We start from the raw sequence: 16,649 nt of genomic DNA on the forward strand, positions 1-16,649 counted from the left end.
AAACGAATGCTTGAAGCCTTCCTGGCTTGGTTCTAAGCTTAATCTCTTAGAGGATAAAGCTTAGAATAAAAAGCAGTTTCTGATTCATCCCCTCCCAGGGGTAGCTAGAGCCAGACAGTAGGACAGTACTGAAGTCAGCCCTCCACTGTGCAAGGGCCTGGGCCAGCAAGGGTTCAGTGTCCACAAAGGCTCTGTCACCAGCCAGCTCCTCCCTGCTCCTTAGGATGTAGAATGTCACCCTCTCGCCTTTGAGAGTCTTATTTCCTGCTGTCCCCAAGCAAGAGCACATACTCCTGTCAGAACTGAACACAAAGGGCACGGGGTCATCTTTGGAGGCGCTGATGAAAACCCGTCCTTCCTAATTTTCACTTCTGAAGGTAAATGTGCTTATCCGGGGATTTTTCTCATTGTGTTGGGGAAACACAAATACCAGTGATAAACTTCATATGAAGAAGACAGAGTTGAACAGCCAGAGAAAGGGGCCTTTGTACCTGGCAGGGGAAACGGAGGGGGTGACAGGACGTGACCTCAGCATTCTGACGCACTGTTCCAGGGGAGATAAACGTGTGCAAACAAACCAACCTGAAGTTCTGCATGAACTGCCGGAACTTGTCCACTCTTTTGGCAAGTGGCACGATGACATTGATGAGCGTGTTGGCCATGTTGAGTTTCTCTTTCTTCACTTTGATGATGGGGCCAAAGGGCCGAAACAAGACCAGTCGTCTGAACTCGTGCTTGCTGTCCCCTCTGAAGGTGAGCTCATACAGCGTGCCTTTGTCCCTTTCTGTCCTGTAGATCCCTGTTAACACAAAGACAAGGAAAGACCGTTTCAAGAATTATTCTTGCTGCTGAGTTCTTTTTTTTTTTTTTTATAACGGAGACCTCACACAAAATGCCTTTAAAAACTAATATTGAATCTCTACAATTATTAGAAAATTTCAAAATGCTCCAAATTATAAATACCAAGAGAAACCCAAATGCCATCAATTCAGAAAACCCAGTTGCAAAGAATTCAGGAAAAACATGGGGAAAAGCGTATAATGCTCTGTACAAAACTATATTTATATTATTCAGAGGCATTCATAAAAGGACTGCTAGGAAATATGCCAGAATAAGACTGACTGTGATGTAGAGTGGGATGTTTTTTTTTTTTTCTGCTATTATTCACATTTTCTGCAATATGATTAGAAGAAGATAAAAATGATTATGTTTATTTAATTTAAAATGTATGTGTTATAATTATCTCTTAGGAATTATGGCCATTTCAAATACATTGACCACAGTGATCTATTCAGGGCATCGTGGAGGAGCTCAGGGCTGGACCTGTGGGCTATGTGGCCCTTTGGAAGCTTCTGGAAGCATCAAAGCAGATTACATATGGGGTACTCAGTATGACCAGCAGACATATCCTATTTAGCTTCACATCTTCCTTCCTGCCCCTGAGCAGCGTGGCTCAAGGCTTCACAGCACATACACTCAAGCCAGAAGTCCTGGGCTCAATCTTAGCCCCACAGATTTCTTGTATAAAATCACAAACTTTCTGTGCCTCATTTTCCCCACAGTTTGCTGCGCAGGGTATGTGCTTTGATACATGTCGACAATGGTGCATGGCACACAGTAGGCCCTCAATAAATGTTGGCTACCATCTTTCCCCTCCCTTCTTCTGCAGCCCTACTGTGGCAGGGCACAATCAGAAGACACAGAAGCAGAAGAGATGGCAGTTTGTGTTCCCTTCAAACTGTGTCCCACCCTAGGCCACCGTGACTGAAACTCCACCAAGTGTGGCTTGTCAGCTCCAATCTCAGGAGGAGCCTCTCTGCAGCCCACATGATACAACTTCCCTGCCCAAAGACCTTAATGTCTAGGTTCCAGTTTCTTCCTAAGATCATCAGTTATGGGAGTTTTCTTAAAGTCAGAAAAAATAAGGAAAACTAGTCACATTAAAAAAATCACCAGAGAGCTTTTATCCTTGACTTACGTCACATCTTCTGCTCCCTGTCTCCTTCTTCCTCTTAATCTCATTGGCTGAGAATGCACCTTCTAGTCTCTGAGTAGCTACAGAAATAAATCTGCAGGGAAAAATGTCTGCCTATGGTGAGTCACTGGTTGTCCCGTGGCTCATCAACCCCTTCTCTTTCCTTCCTCATTCCCCCTCTTCCCTTCTTCGGTGGGAACTATACCTCTTCACAAACGTCGCCAAGTTCTCCTCTCTATTCTTTGCCTCATAGGGGCTTTTCACCCTCCAGCCCTGGTCTTTCAGCTCTTTGATCTTCGTGAGGTTGGGTGAGAAGAGCCAGGTGCTGTGTATGCTCAAGGTGGCTTCCTACCCCACAGCTGTCCCACGGGCCCACCCAAAGACACAGAGGCATAATCCACTGGCTGTCAGCATGGTGATGGAAGGACCCTGGTGCCGAAGGACAAAGACTCAGTCCTCTTTGGAAGCCTTAGCTGGTTCCTTGGGAAACAGGGCACACTGCTCAACTGCCTTCAAAGTCAGGGAGGCTGAGAGGGTTCTACTTGGCTGATGTTGGAAAGGAATTCAGAGTCTTCCAGAGATGGAAGAGAAAAGATTTATTTCTCTGGAAGCTCACAGGACTTCTTTGAAAACATTAAGTGGTTCCCTTCAAAGTCTGTTAATTCTTTCAGGCAATTAGTTCCCATTGAGGAAACAGGCTCTTTCCCCAGCTCTAATGATGACCAGAGCAGCTGGTTAAACCACCAACTCCCAGGAACCAAAGGAGGCTGGGCTGAGTCAGAGGAGTCCCAGCGGGTCACAGAGGGCAGATCTGCACAACTGAAACCGGCCTGCCCAGTCGGGTCTGCACCTTGTCAAGCTTCTCCCACGCCACGTCAGCTGCACGGCTTCTCCTTTCACTAACGACACAGGCAAAGGATGCAGGTGGGCCAGGGTGTTTTTTTCCAACTGACCCCTCTTCTTTCTCAGCATCAGGCAAAGAATCATCAGCTTTTAAAAATCTACATCCACATAATTGAAAACACAGATAGCAGTGTATTCAAATCCGTCTCAAGAGATAGACACCTATTTATAAAGGACCCAGAGAATGCAATAAATGTTATGAATAGCAATTCCTGTAACTGTGGCCTACTAGTGGTCTTTTGAAGCCCCACACATCATCAGCCCAGGGTGACAGTGATCCCAGTCTGCACAGCTGTGGTGACTAGTGGCTCTGAGCGAGGGAGGCCCCCCCCATCAGGATGGCCACAACACCGTTTGAACTGCTTTCTCACTACCTTCCACAAATTGTGCCTTGAAACAGTTGTTACATCAACTTTTGAGTATGTTTCCCCATACTCTAATTATTTTAATTATGTCTTATCAATCTGATTTGAGATTCCCTTAATTGCATCTCTTTTAAAGATAAGTTATTTAAAACAGTCCACCAACGCCCACACACCGCCACCACACCCACACTTACACACTTAGACACCTGCACAGAGAAAGTCCTCCCAGGTGGTCTGCTACGAACACAAAGGACAGCACCTAAAGGAATTCTTTTGCTTCCTGAATCTTTATTTTAGTGGTGGGAACTCAAAGGAACAGAAAGGAAACAGACAGATGCATTAGCATTCGGGGTGGCCTTCTAGTCTTCGAGGTGGCATGCACTCATGGCAAACACAAAGCGGGTCAGCCACGCCAACACTTTCGTAATATTTTATAGGATAATATTATTTTATGCACTAGACAAATGAAAGATCAAAATAAGAACTTTGTAGCAAGCTTGGATCTTCTTCAGACACCCTAACTGGCACCTCTTTTCCTTTCCCTCCCTCCATAGATGCAGTGAGCCTGCGGGGCCACCCTTGGAGAAACTGGAGCCCTGTGCACTGCTGGTGGGAATGTAAAGTGGCTGAGCTACTGTAGAAACAGCCTGGCAGTTAGCTCCTCAAAAAGTTAAACCCACATTCAGAGCCACATTATTCACAAAAGCTAAAAGACAGAAGCAACACGAACTTCCATCAACAGATGAATAGACAAACAAAATGCAGCATATGCATACAATGGAATACTATTCGATCTTAAAAAGAAATGAAATTCTTCTAATTTCTACAAGAATTCATGTCCTTGAAGACACTGTGCTAAGTGAAATAAGCTAGGGGATTAATTAAGCCAGGGGTTGCGGGGAGCAGGGCATGGGAAGCTAGTGTTTAATGAGCGTGGAGGTTTTATGTGGGGAGAGGAAAATGTTCTAGAGATGGATAGGGTGTTGGTAGCACAACAATGTGAAGCTCCCGAACATAACCAAACTCGACACTTAAAAATGGTTAATGGTCAATTTTATGAAAGGCACATTTTCCTCCCTCCGTAACTGCCCTCCTGTGGAAAGGCCTGGCACTTTCTCAGAGACACACATACCCCACTAGTCTCCTTGTCCCCCCTCTGAGACTGCTCTTCCCACTTTGGGAAGATGCCCACAGTAGTCTCAATCCAAAGTGGTCCATCCTCCTCCTGACACTGTGTCTCACAGCATTTAAACTTTTTTTGTCCCAAACCACTGGTTTTGGTACTTGAGAACATCAAAGGACCTTGAATTACCAGACAGGCCCACTGAAATCAGAGAAGCTGTGATTTCCCCACTTCCACCTGCCTGGTTACTGACTGGTGGAACAGTGCCTGGCTCAAGAGTTTACTCCCCAGCATCACCCTTCACATGAAGCACTGAATCCAGAACACAGAAGAGAAGCAGCAACCTGGAAAGAGCTTTTGAGAAGTCAGGATAGACAGAATAAAGTCTGCAGTGAAGCCCGTGGTACTGGGCTTGCTGGCCCACATCTAAGCCTCCCATGGACCTTTACAGCTTTTGCTCTTACTTACTATATAATCTTGACAGTTGTCAAATGAGTTATCTGTAAAATGTTGCAAGTAGTAAATTTTGAAAGGGAGGATTTTCAGGGGAGATGGAGATATTTCCCAAAAGAAAAAGAATATATTTGTCCCTGAGTACCTATGGGGAATTGGTTCCAGGATCCCCCGAGCATCTCTAAATCCAAGGAGGATGCTCACATCGCTTCCATAAATGGCATAGGATTTGCATATAACTTATATACATCCTTCCATATACTTTCAATCCTCTCTAGGTTGCTTACAATAGCTATTACAAGGTAAATTCTATATCAATAGTTGTTATACTCTATTGTTTAGGGAATAATGATGAGAAAAAAGTCTATATGCTTTCAGTACAGATGTAAATGTTTTTGAACATGTTCAATGCAAGGTTGGCTGAATCCTGGATGCAGAACCCATGGATATGGAGGGCTGACTGTCTCTGGGAAAAGAATAACTATAACAAGCAAAAATGCTGATAGAAATAAACCGTGACAGGCAAACTCCTGATAGCAGGACAGGAGGCAGAACATTATTTTAAAAAATTATCTGGGTTCATTTAATATTAAAAACACCCCACTCATGTAAATTGTCCTTGAAGACATCCTTGAAGGAGCACACACCTGCTTGCTCTGTGATTCTGGAAGAGCATATTCTGCTGACCTTTTTTTTCAGGAAGAGAAAGAAGTAAGTATGTGAGAAAGATTTTATTCCCCTCCCCCCCAAAAAAGTACTTTTTTAAAACTATGGTGCTTCAGTTACTTAGAAAGTTTTGCCTAGATTGTTATGTCTGGATCCCAGGCCACCAGATAAATGAGGCATCATTACAGTGCTGTCACTTGCCAGCCAGCTCTGATGTCGCAGATCAATAGTAGACACATGGTATTTGTGAAAGCAATGAACAGACTGCCTTGGATCCCCAGGGTCAGGTGCTAAAAAGTCAACAAGCAATCAAGGAGCCCCACAATGCAGCTTTTGCTTGTTGGCTGGGTCATGGAATGTCCCTTACTCTCAGGCCATATCCTCACTCAAATTTAACCCTGTTTACCATGGAGAATTTCTTTCTTTCTTTTCTTTTTCTTTCTTTCTTTCTTTTTTTTTGTACTGGGGATTGACATCAGGGCACTTAACCACTGAGCCACATCCCTGTCTCTTTTAATTTTTTATTTAGAGTCAGGGTCCCACTAAGTTGCTTGGGGCCTCGCTAAGTTGCTGAGACTGGCTTTGAACTTGCAATCCCCTGCCTCAGCCTCCCAAGCTGCTGGGACTACAGGTGTGCACCATGGCACACAGCTCTGAGAATTTCTTTCACTGGATAAAAAATGGTTGAGCCCACTGTACTTGCTGAGGTGATTCATAAATGATCTTTTCTCACTTCCATAGACTGCATTCGGTGTGTGCTTGTTCCTGTCATTGATCTGAGCAGACAAACCCAATATTTAGTTCTTACTCTGTTAGAAACTTCTACGAACCTCACTTATTTAGAGCTCCTTCTTACTCCATCACTAGTATTAGCAGTCGACTTTCTTTCCCCCACCCCACAAAACTACAACGTACCTATCACCTCACAAAGGCCTCGGGGATATCTAACAATAAGTAGGAACCGAAGGCATGTAGGATTCTGGAGCTGCAGTGGGCTGGGCTCCTCACAGGTGACTTGCCAGCCCCACATCATCCATTTTCAAGTGATGCGATTAGTTTTATCCTTGATATTTCTGGTGGATACCAGTATTAATTCCCGCAGATCACGTTCTATATTAGAGGTGCAGAGATGAACAAGATAAAATAGCGGGGCTTTCAGAATTCACGTTCTAGGGAAGAACACACAAAGGTAAGCAAGACGGCACAAGTAATCTGGTAAGCACCTCCCAGAGTCAGCCCCAGTGAACAGACGGGGAGGCTGCGCTCACCTGGTAGAGGGTCTGGGTGGTTAGGTAGAAGATGTCTCACCAGAACTGAATACTGAGTGGCTGTTTGCGGGGCCTATAAAATCAGAGAGTCCAGGCCAAGGAGGACAATGGCGTGTAAGTGAAGTTGCTGGAAACAACAACAACAAACGAACACCAACCAGCTGGATGGGTTTGGCCGACTTGCAGCAGTGCAGCAGGCTGGGTGCAGTAGGTAGGTGTGGGAGATGAGCCTGAGGTCAGGGGCGGCCATGCCACCTGGGCCAGCTAAGTCATCCTCACAGGTGTGACTTGGTCCCAGCGCACAAGAGCACCAGGTGGTTTAACAGGCAGGATGAGGCGAGAGGAGGATCACATCCCAGCAGGGCAGAGCGTGGGCGGATGACAGGATGTGAGCTCAGAGCAAGGAGGAAGGAGTCACCGGGTGCAGCAGGAAATGACAAGGGCCTGAGCCAGGATGGTAGCAGTGGAGATAAGGGGAAGGGGGAAGAGGCTGGTTAGAGAGCTTGGTCAGAATGTGGTTAGAGACTGGTCGTCAGCAGAGGGAAAGGGAAGGATGTGGGGGTGACTCCAGGGAAAGGGAAGGATGTGGGGGTGACTCCAGCGGCAGGTGAGAAAGGGGATGGGCATCAAGGTCTGCATATGCTGATTTGAGGTTTGCAGTCAGCAGACAGAACTTTTTAAACATAGATTTGGGCATTCCCACCAAACAAATTGGAGCTGTGGGTATGGGTGAGATCCACCAGGGAGGGTCTGTAGACCAAGAAGGAGGCCAGTGCGCTCAAGATCTGTCTGCACTCCCACGTTCACTGGACGTTATTCACAAGAGCCAAGATGTGGAAGCAATCTCAGTGTCCTTCAACAGGATGGATAAAGAAAATGTGGTGTGTACAAACATGGCAGAATACGACTCAGCCTTTAAAAAGGAAGAAATTCTGTCATTTGTGACAGCATGAGTGGAGTTGGAAGCATTATGCTAAATGAAATCAGCTAAACACAGGAAGACCAATATTGCATGGAATCTAAAACAATCGAATTCACAGAAGCAGAGAGTGGAAAGGTAGTTCTCAGGGGCTAGGAGGCTGGGGGGGGATGGGAAAAAGGAAGCTGCTGGTTAAAGGGTATAAAATCTCAGAGAAGAGGAACAATCTAGCAGCATTGTGTGGCGACCACGGTCAACAACAACGCATCATGTATTTCAAAACTGCTATCATAATTTTTTTTAACATTCTCATCACGGGAAAAAAATAAATTGATGAGACGATGGATATGTTGATTTGCTCAATTGAATCTTTACGTTCAACGCTGTGTAGTTTATACAAAGATGAACACATCGCATTATTCACCACAGCATACATAATTTCTATTTGATAGATTGATGGATGCCCAGCTGGGTGATACTTTCTAAGTAAGATGGAAGAGAGTTTGGGTGCAGGCCTGGTTATACCAACCCTCCAGGTACAGAGGGCAAAGGAGACTAAGAAGTCCCAAGGACAGGAGGACTCAGAGACAGAGGACTGCGGTGTCAGGGAGCCCAGTGAGGAACACGGGATTGCTTAACAGTGCCAAGCAGTGAATCACGGCTCAAAAAGATGGGGAGACACTGGCCTGATGGATGGGGCAAGATGCTTCAGGGTCTTCCCAATAAGGCTTCAGAGAAACATCAGGACGCGAGCCAGGCAAGGGCGCATTTGAAAGTGGATGGAGACCAGGCGCAGCCGGCAGCCATGAATTAAGTGCTTCTCTTTCATTTCCTTGCAGCTGTCAAGTTTCTTCTTGCAGAAGGACCTGCCCTTGGCCAGGGGTTTCCCCTGGGTCCTCGCATGGCTGGATCCTTCCCACCAAGTAGGTGGCAACTCAAATGCCACCTCCTCAGAGAGGCCTCTCTACTCTCACTCCTGAACCCCTCACCCCCACCCCAGTCACTTGTCTCCCCTTTCAGGTCACCCCTTTCTAGTCTCCTTAGAGCCCACTATCTGAGTGTGTTTACCTACCGACCTACCCACCTATTATGTTCCCTCCACTGGAAAGTCAGCTCCGTGGAAACCAGAATGTTTATCCTGAGACTCCAATGTGTACTGGCTGCACAGAAGGGAGGGAGGGAGGGAGGGGGGCAGGGAGAAGAAACTGAAGGTGCTGGACGGACGGAAAAGGGAATGGACACCACAGGTTAGAAGGTAAGGAATTCATGGCTGACAGAGTGCGGTCTCTTTTAAAAAACTGGAAGGGGAACCATAACTCCTTTCAATGCTGAGAGGAAGGAACAAACAGAAGTGGTCAATGAGAACTCATGAACGGATGGAAGGAGGGAGTGAGAGGTGGATGGATCTACAGCCCGGGAAGGACTTGGAGTGGACAGGGAGAGTCATCTGGTCCCCAAAACAGCACAGGAGAAGGAGAACAGGGATTCAGAGTTTGAAGCCACAGAGGGAGGGCTTAAGGATGGAATGAGGGGCCTGACAGGAGCACGGGAGGTCTGGGATGGCGGCGGTGGAGAAAGGTAGGTGGACCTGTGGAAGAATGCAGAGAAGCATTGCCAAATAACCCCAGATGAGATGCCCCTGGGCTGGGCCGTCTCCACTGACATCGGCACACTCAGCAGCCCTTCTCCAGCCACTGGAAGAGCTCAGATGAAGGAGGAGACAAGATGGCAGACCAGTGATCCAGGGATGAGCACCACAGGACAGGTGTGGAGGGCAGGGCAGCGTCGCTCCGGAAAGCAAGCAGTGAAGGATGACAGTGTGGGGTCCAGGCTGGAGCAGGGAACCGTGAAGCCCAGGAAAAGGCAGTGATAAAGAAGAAGAGAGGGTCAAAGTGTACCTGCGATGCGAATGAACAAGAGAGAACGAGACTGAGATCAGCCTAACAGAAGGAATGGGGAAAAGATGGATTCTGAGGATGTCTTAAGTTGAACGTGATTCAGGAGGCAAACAGGTCCAGGACATTGGGCCTCTTTGTGCTTTTCCGCTGGAAAATGGGGCTCTTCCCTTTCCCCCTCATTACTGCTCAAGTTTGCCAGACCCAGGCTACAGGCTCCTGAGGACCCCAAGTATGTGGATCTCTTCTTCCCTCTCAGTTCTTATGATTCAAGAATTAGGGGTTTCTTAGGAAGAAAGACAGACCTATCTCTTTCCATCACCTTATTTTAAGAAGCAAAAAATGACTAGAAATTACACAAGCTAGATGTCTACCCTGGACTAAAGAGAGTTGAAGAAATCGGGCAGGACAGGAGAGGTTCCGACAGCGGGAGCTCTTCAGGGAATCCAGCACAAACATCCGAGGCAGGAAAGTCAGGGCAGCCATTATCAGGAAAGTTTCCGAACAGCTGCCAAGACTTCCTCTCAAAACACAGTGGAGCCATTTATCCGGGACGCTGTGGGACAGCAGATACCTTACCATACAGGCAGCAGCAATGAGCAGGAGTTAAGGGGTCAAAGATCGAGTATTGTCCCTGGCCAACCATGACACTTGTCCTCACACAACTGTCAAACTGACTTGCCACCAAAATAGGACATACAGCCTAACTGAAACTGACATTACCTCTGACTCGTATCTCTCTCGACCACATTTACAAATATCATCTTGATTTTAAAGTTATTCTTCCAAAGAAATAAGCCATTCATTACTTCCTGTTATAGATGGAGGCCTTTGGAGAAATTTAAATAAGTAACTTGTTCCAGGTTACCCACGACATGATCAGACTGCTGTGCATGTGACTGGATTTAAGAGCAACATCATGTTTAAGTTCTTCTGGGGCAAATCAACTTCATTAAAATGGATGTTAATCCCTTTTTTCTGTTTTCCTCTTTTCTTTGAAACTGACATTTGAGACAGAAAAACATCATAAAAGATGCTTCAAAAAGTTAATCAACTTTCCAAAGAATATCAGACAAGTCAATCTTAAAACTCATCTTTGAGGAATTGATAATGTAATTTTTATACCTTTATTTTATTTATTTTTATGTAGTGCTGAGGAACAACCCCCAGTGCCTCACACATGCTAGGCAAACACTCTACCACGGAGCCACAACAGCAGCCCAACATATTTTTTAATCAACATTTTATATGCTTTATGGAAATCTGACAAGTACAACAGTTAAATTCAGTGACACCTTACAATGGCATAGTGAACATGCACAGGAACATTTGCATATAACGACCACTCAGGTAATCTGCAGAACACCCTACTGAGAAATTCATTTCATTAGCTAAAACTGATCATTTTTCGAAGTCATCAGCCAGCTCAATCCAAAGACTTCACTGAACAGCAGCTAGATTTCTGATTACATAGAGTGACTGTGCCAAATTCTTAAAATGTCTTCAGGTGTGGTTTTGTCATGTAACGGTCTTTATGCAGATCTCTCTATAAGACAATCCACACCTCTTCAAGCCAGCCAAGAAAACGATCTAAATTTCAATCTGTGCAACCTAAATGATGAACGAAATAGTTACACTACATAAACAGGTTCACAATAAGCAAAACAACCTTCATAGTAAGAGCGTAGGTCCCTGCTACCTGCTATTGTTTTATCACTAATAGTTTTGTATCTTCTGCTGTTTAAGAGGCACAGTACTTTTTTTTTTTTTTTTTTTAATGGACTTTGGTGACAGTCACCAATGTGGAGAGTGAACTGTTTTCCCCTCAGGCCAGTCTTCTTTCTTGACTCCCTTTCAGGTTCCTCAGGGTGGGGGCAGGTAGAGTGCAAAGTCCAGGGAGGAGCTCCACTGCTTCCTAACCCTGAGGAGTACACTCCCAGCCAGCAGCACTCTGGGAGTGGGGTAGACAGCGGGAAGGGGTGGAGAGGCACCCAGCTCCTCAGCACCACTTACCGCCTTCCTCAGATATCTGCCAAGCTGCACAGGGTCCATCCGTGCTAATTCTCTGATGAACCTTTAATTCACCCAACTAATAAATTTATTCAAGCCAAAAGCAAATGAGCGTTTAACACTGGGAAAAAAAGATAACGGCATATTTCAGTCTCACATCTCTTTTGTAGTTGAGCAATGAAATGGGTGACTGTGGAGGCCGACTCTCCCTAGTACATCTTCCCGATGTGGTCAGTTCAGACAACAGCAGCAGCCAGTTCTGCGAGGAAATAGGAGGCTGTGAGCTTGGTCCTGAGTCCTGGGACACTGGCTGAGCTGGGGGCTGTGTGGTCTCCTGTGGCTGCTTGGTGGCAGGAGGGGAGTCAGTCTGCAGCTGGTCTAGAAGCTGACTGAGCTGCTCAGGACTGGCCAGTGTCCTCAGCCGAGTGTCTTCCTGCTCCAGCTGGGAATTTTTCTCCCTTAGTTCTCTGATTGGCTCTTTGAGGACTCCACTTCTTCTCTAACTGCAAACATCAAAAGGCTTTTTACGCGATCTATAGCTTGCTTGATTCTGTTGTTGGCAGCTACCATACTTGAACCAGAGGAGGTTAAAGGGAGTCAGACCCTGTCCCTGGAACAGCCAGTCCTGGCAGCTGCTCAACTGACAACACCTCCTATTTGTGGCCAGAACCATTTGATCTTTGAATGAGGTCTTACAGATTGATTCACTGTTAGCAAAAGAGTGCACCAGATCTGATCTTTGTTTTTCAGATATGGGATTAATAATAACTTCTTCATTACGCTATTGTGAAGGTTAGCCTGGCACACCAGAAGTACTCAGAGATGTTAGAAATAACAATAATAATTGCCATTGCTGTCACCATGTCATCCACTTTGCTCCATTCATCATTTAATGTATTATTGTTCTTGGTCAAATAGGCCAGGACTCAGGGTAAGTGTCTCTACTTGCTGTACTGGCATTTAATATGCTTGAGAGCAGAATACAATTAGTTATTGTTTTTTAAGTTGCCACTGTGGAACTAGAAAAGGTGAAGATTCTTGTTATTCTGGTCAAACACCTTGTGACAGACATATTAGCATATGTAGTATTTGAGTAAAGGTCTTTTTTTTTGGTACAGGGGATTGAACTCAGGAGTACTTAACCACTGAGCAACATCCCCAGCCCTATTTTGAACTTTATTTAGAGACAGGGCCTCACTGAGTTGCTAAGCAACTCGCCATTGCTGAGACTGGCTTTGAACCCACCATCTTCCTTGTCTCAGCCTCCCGAGCTGCTGGGACTACAGGCATGTACCACCAAGTCCGGCAAGTCAAGGTCATTTTTAAGCAATAATGCAATGCCTTTTTTAAGATGCAATACAATTTTTAAAAAAATGTTTTAGTTGTAGTTGGACACAATACCTTTATTTTATTTTATTTATTTTTATGTGGTGCTGAGGATCAAACCCAGCAACTCTCAAGTGCTAGGCAAGTGCTCTACCACTAAGCTACAACCCCAGCCCCGAAGATGCAATACAATTTTTTAAATGTATGATATCAACTAAAAGTTCCAAATCATTGACCCCAACATCCTTCTCATCTATTACAATCTTTTATCTGACTACACCTACCTCTGCTTTCAACCATCCAAACTGGTTAGCAAAACAGTGCACCAGATCTTATCTGCACCATCCTCCACAATGTCTAATATAATTAGAACAGCGTCCTTCCTCTGCCAGACACACTGACTCTCTTGGCTTTTGCATGCAGGCTTCTGTGGTTGGCCAACACCCATGCCAGACACTCCTGGTCTAACCCTGTCTTCACCACCTTAAATAAGACATTCAATGGCTCAGGGTTCCTATTCCTAGTTTTAAGAATAGGACACAGTGTGCATTCAAAGCATCAACATCAACTACTTTGTGCTTTAGAGAAAGTCATGAGATGTGTCTCTTGTAAGCACTGATTTTATTTGAATGATTCATCTAATTAGTCAGTGGTGGGAATTCATTTTAGCTTTTTGCATAGGCTATAATATTGAATCCAAGGGACATTTGAGGAAAATGCATGCATCTTTCTGAGAAACTTCTAGACCACAGATAAACCACAGACTGCCAAAGATCAAGAAAAAATAAATATGTCTATAAAACAGGTTATAATTTTTTTTTTTTTTTTGCCATAACAGGCTTTAGCTGAGCTGCATTCGTCTCTGCCAGTAGAAACTGGTAAGCTTGGGAAATACAGGTTTTTGGACCCCACACCAGAACTGTTAAACCAAGGTCTGAGGACCAGCTTTTGGGAACTACAGGTTTACCCCGAAATGGTACATGTTGAGTCTTAATGAAGAATTAACCATTGTAATAAATAATAACCAATGATGGTCCAAATCAGTGGAGTGTGATTGGTTTTGTCTCTGTTATTCCATGTTGATCACAAAAAGAGAGATGAACTGATGCCCTCATCAGTATAGAAAATCAACATGAAAAGCACACTTACAGACCCAGCTCTCCCCCTCCCCTTCGAAATACCTCCTCAATTAGAGAAAATCTAAAGCTATGGCTCAAACATTGACGGCATGTTTAATGAAATCTGAATAAAGTAGCATTTCTTGCAAATGTTTTAGGACCACAAGGACATTAGGTAAAGCTAAAATGATAATGAGTAGAAGGATATGCTTTTGTTAACCCATGAGTCCAGGAACTCATTCACGTCACGAGGATGGGCCTGTCCCCACACTCCTTGGGATCTGACTATTTTTGATAATAGTCTAGAATATACAAAGAAGAATAAAGCATGCACCTTCCCTGGAGGGGTTGCAAATTGTACAGAAACAGAAATGAGCAGCTACAGCATTGCACTTGGGGGTGGGGGTGCTAGGAGACACTCTCAGCTCTGCTGTGGAGACAGGGAAGTATTTAAATTAAGTTAAGGAGGCGGCGCTGGGCAGCAGGCAAACTCAATATGTATGGGTGAGGAGGACTTTTTGTCTGAGCCAGCCATGGCTGTGTGTGTGAGCTATGGCATTTGAGCGCATGAGGGGACTGGACTGACGTTGCTGCTCTGACTGGGCTGTGTGACGTACGTGTCCCTTTTGCTTGCTCTGCCTATGATCGCCCCACAGCACCTGAGTTGGGTGTGGCTTTCCAAGATGTCAGTCAATCTGCTGACCAGAAGACATTGCCCAGCAACCCCCTGAAACCCAATCCCTTGCCTTATTTGGGTTGAACTTTCTCGAATGTCTTCCCCTCAGTAAATAGGAGGGTTTCAGGCAAGCCCTCTCTCTCTCTTGCCTGCCTCTCTTGCTTGCTTTGTGGGAGCTGAGGTCAAGGAGCCATCACTGAACCTCCCCCCAAAAAGATATTTTCTGTCTCCATGTGGTTATTTAGTAGCCAGCCCAATTCACCTGGAGCCACCCTGACCGATTCAGGGCAACTTTCCAGGCCACGTGACCAGAAAATGTAAGAGTAAATACGGTACATTCAGAAAACTACCCAAGTCCAGGACGGCTGGGAGAGGGGGCAGGTGAAGAATATAAGGCATGGAGCACAAGGGCCAGGTGGGTTCCAGATCAGAGAAGGCTTTGTGAGGATGGCTGAGAGTTCTCACCATTTGCTACCACATAACTGTGATTTTGTTTGAATCTTGGTTTAAGGGTTTTCTTTTACTTTTGGAGAACCTACTATAGACAAAACAGAATCTATAACACTGTGAATCTTGAACTGTAAAGAGAACCATGAAGTCTGGGAGAAAACCCCCTAGAGATTAGCTTTTGGTAGAGGACTGAGTCCTGCACCACTCCTACCGCCACACCCTTAGACACATACAGGGACACAGATGCACCTCCACTGATCACCAAGGGAAAATATGACTCGAAGGAGAAAGCAAAGAATGCTCTTCCTTTGGGGTGAAGAACACACTGGGAAACAACTTGAAAACTGACTGCTGGCAGCTGTGAGGTTTGTCCACCCCTCGGGAACACTCTTTTAAGTGGAACAATCTGCTCAGAATGTCATGCAATGTCTCAGTTGTGCTAAGCCCCTGTGTCGTGCCAAGTCATAAAGTGACACCTTAGGCAACAAAGCCAGGGAAAGTTCTTTCAGAGATGACCTGTGTGGGGAAAAGAGAGACTTGAATTTTCATTCCATTTTACCATTAATTTGCTCTGTGGCTTGGGTGAAGTCCATTCCCAAAGCCTCAGTTTCCACAACTGTACAGAACAGGCACTAAACAATGACAGCCTACCTTGTCCATGATGTAGGAACAGACAAGAAAGAACACCATTGTCATCTCAGGATTATGATAGTCACTGTCTGCACAAAATCCCTATCATGATTTCATTAACTTCTTAACGGACGCATTCTCCTGTGTGCTTCCTGAATTCCTGACCCACGGAATCTGTCAGCATACAAAAATGGTGGTATTAACCCAATCCCCCCGAAATTCTAGGATCATTTATAATGCAGCAATAACTATACTATTAGTATCTGATGGTTATTGGTGGGTAACGGTTTTGATATTGTGTTCTCTGAGAAGCTCACGGCATGTGAGTTTGCAATGTTCCTCATGAAGAGCAGATGCAAACATCACTGTGCTCTCAGTATTTCTGATAACCTCTTATGATACACACAAGACACGAGGCAGAACACGAAACCATCCCTCCCCTGTACCAGGAACTGGGCAATTCAAGTTCCCTGCACAGAACTATGATTTTCCTTGGAGAAAAAAGTCCCAATATGCTAAAGACAGGGATAAGTGGGTAGTTAAGACCCCAAAATCCCATACAATTGAGGCTTGTCTCAAAAAATTTAGCCTAGAGTGAAGCAAATGTTTAGTGAAGTACCCATTGACAGCTATTTCTAATTTCATCTCTAGGTGAATTCTCTAATAAAAATGGACCTTGGTTATATTTCTAGTTAACTTGGGAGAGACATAAATTGTATCATATCAAAAATTATCCTAAGTCTAAATGGTTTAAACATACCAATTAGAAGGAAGAGATTAGCACCGTAGAGTAAAAAAGAAAAAAAAAAAAACCTTTATTTTTATTTATTTTATGTGGTGCTGAGATTGAACCCAGCGCCTCACATGTGCTA

General features: G+C 44.9%; 1 protein-coding gene and 1 pseudogene across 1 annotated transcript in view; both read right to left on the minus strand.

The window, feature by feature from the left end:
* The window catches only part of Csgalnact1 (chondroitin sulfate N-acetylgalactosaminyltransferase 1), a 313,956-nt gene that overhangs the window by 42,949 nt on the left and 254,358 nt on the right, over nt 1-16,649 (minus strand). The window contains exon 5 of the mRNA XM_027927004.3: nt 583-799. Coding sequence (XP_027782805.1) covers nt 583-799 — 217 coding nt within the window. The remainder of the gene's footprint in view (nt 1-582; nt 800-16,649) is intronic.
* LOC114085822 (TSC22 domain family protein 1 pseudogene) lies at nt 11,693-12,156 on the minus strand (annotated as a pseudogene).

Source organism: Marmota flaviventris, chromosome 3, assembly GCF_047511675.1.
Source record: "Marmota flaviventris isolate mMarFla1 chromosome 3, mMarFla1.hap1, whole genome shotgun sequence".
Taxonomy (NCBI): Eukaryota; Metazoa; Chordata; class Mammalia; order Rodentia; family Sciuridae; genus Marmota; species Marmota flaviventris.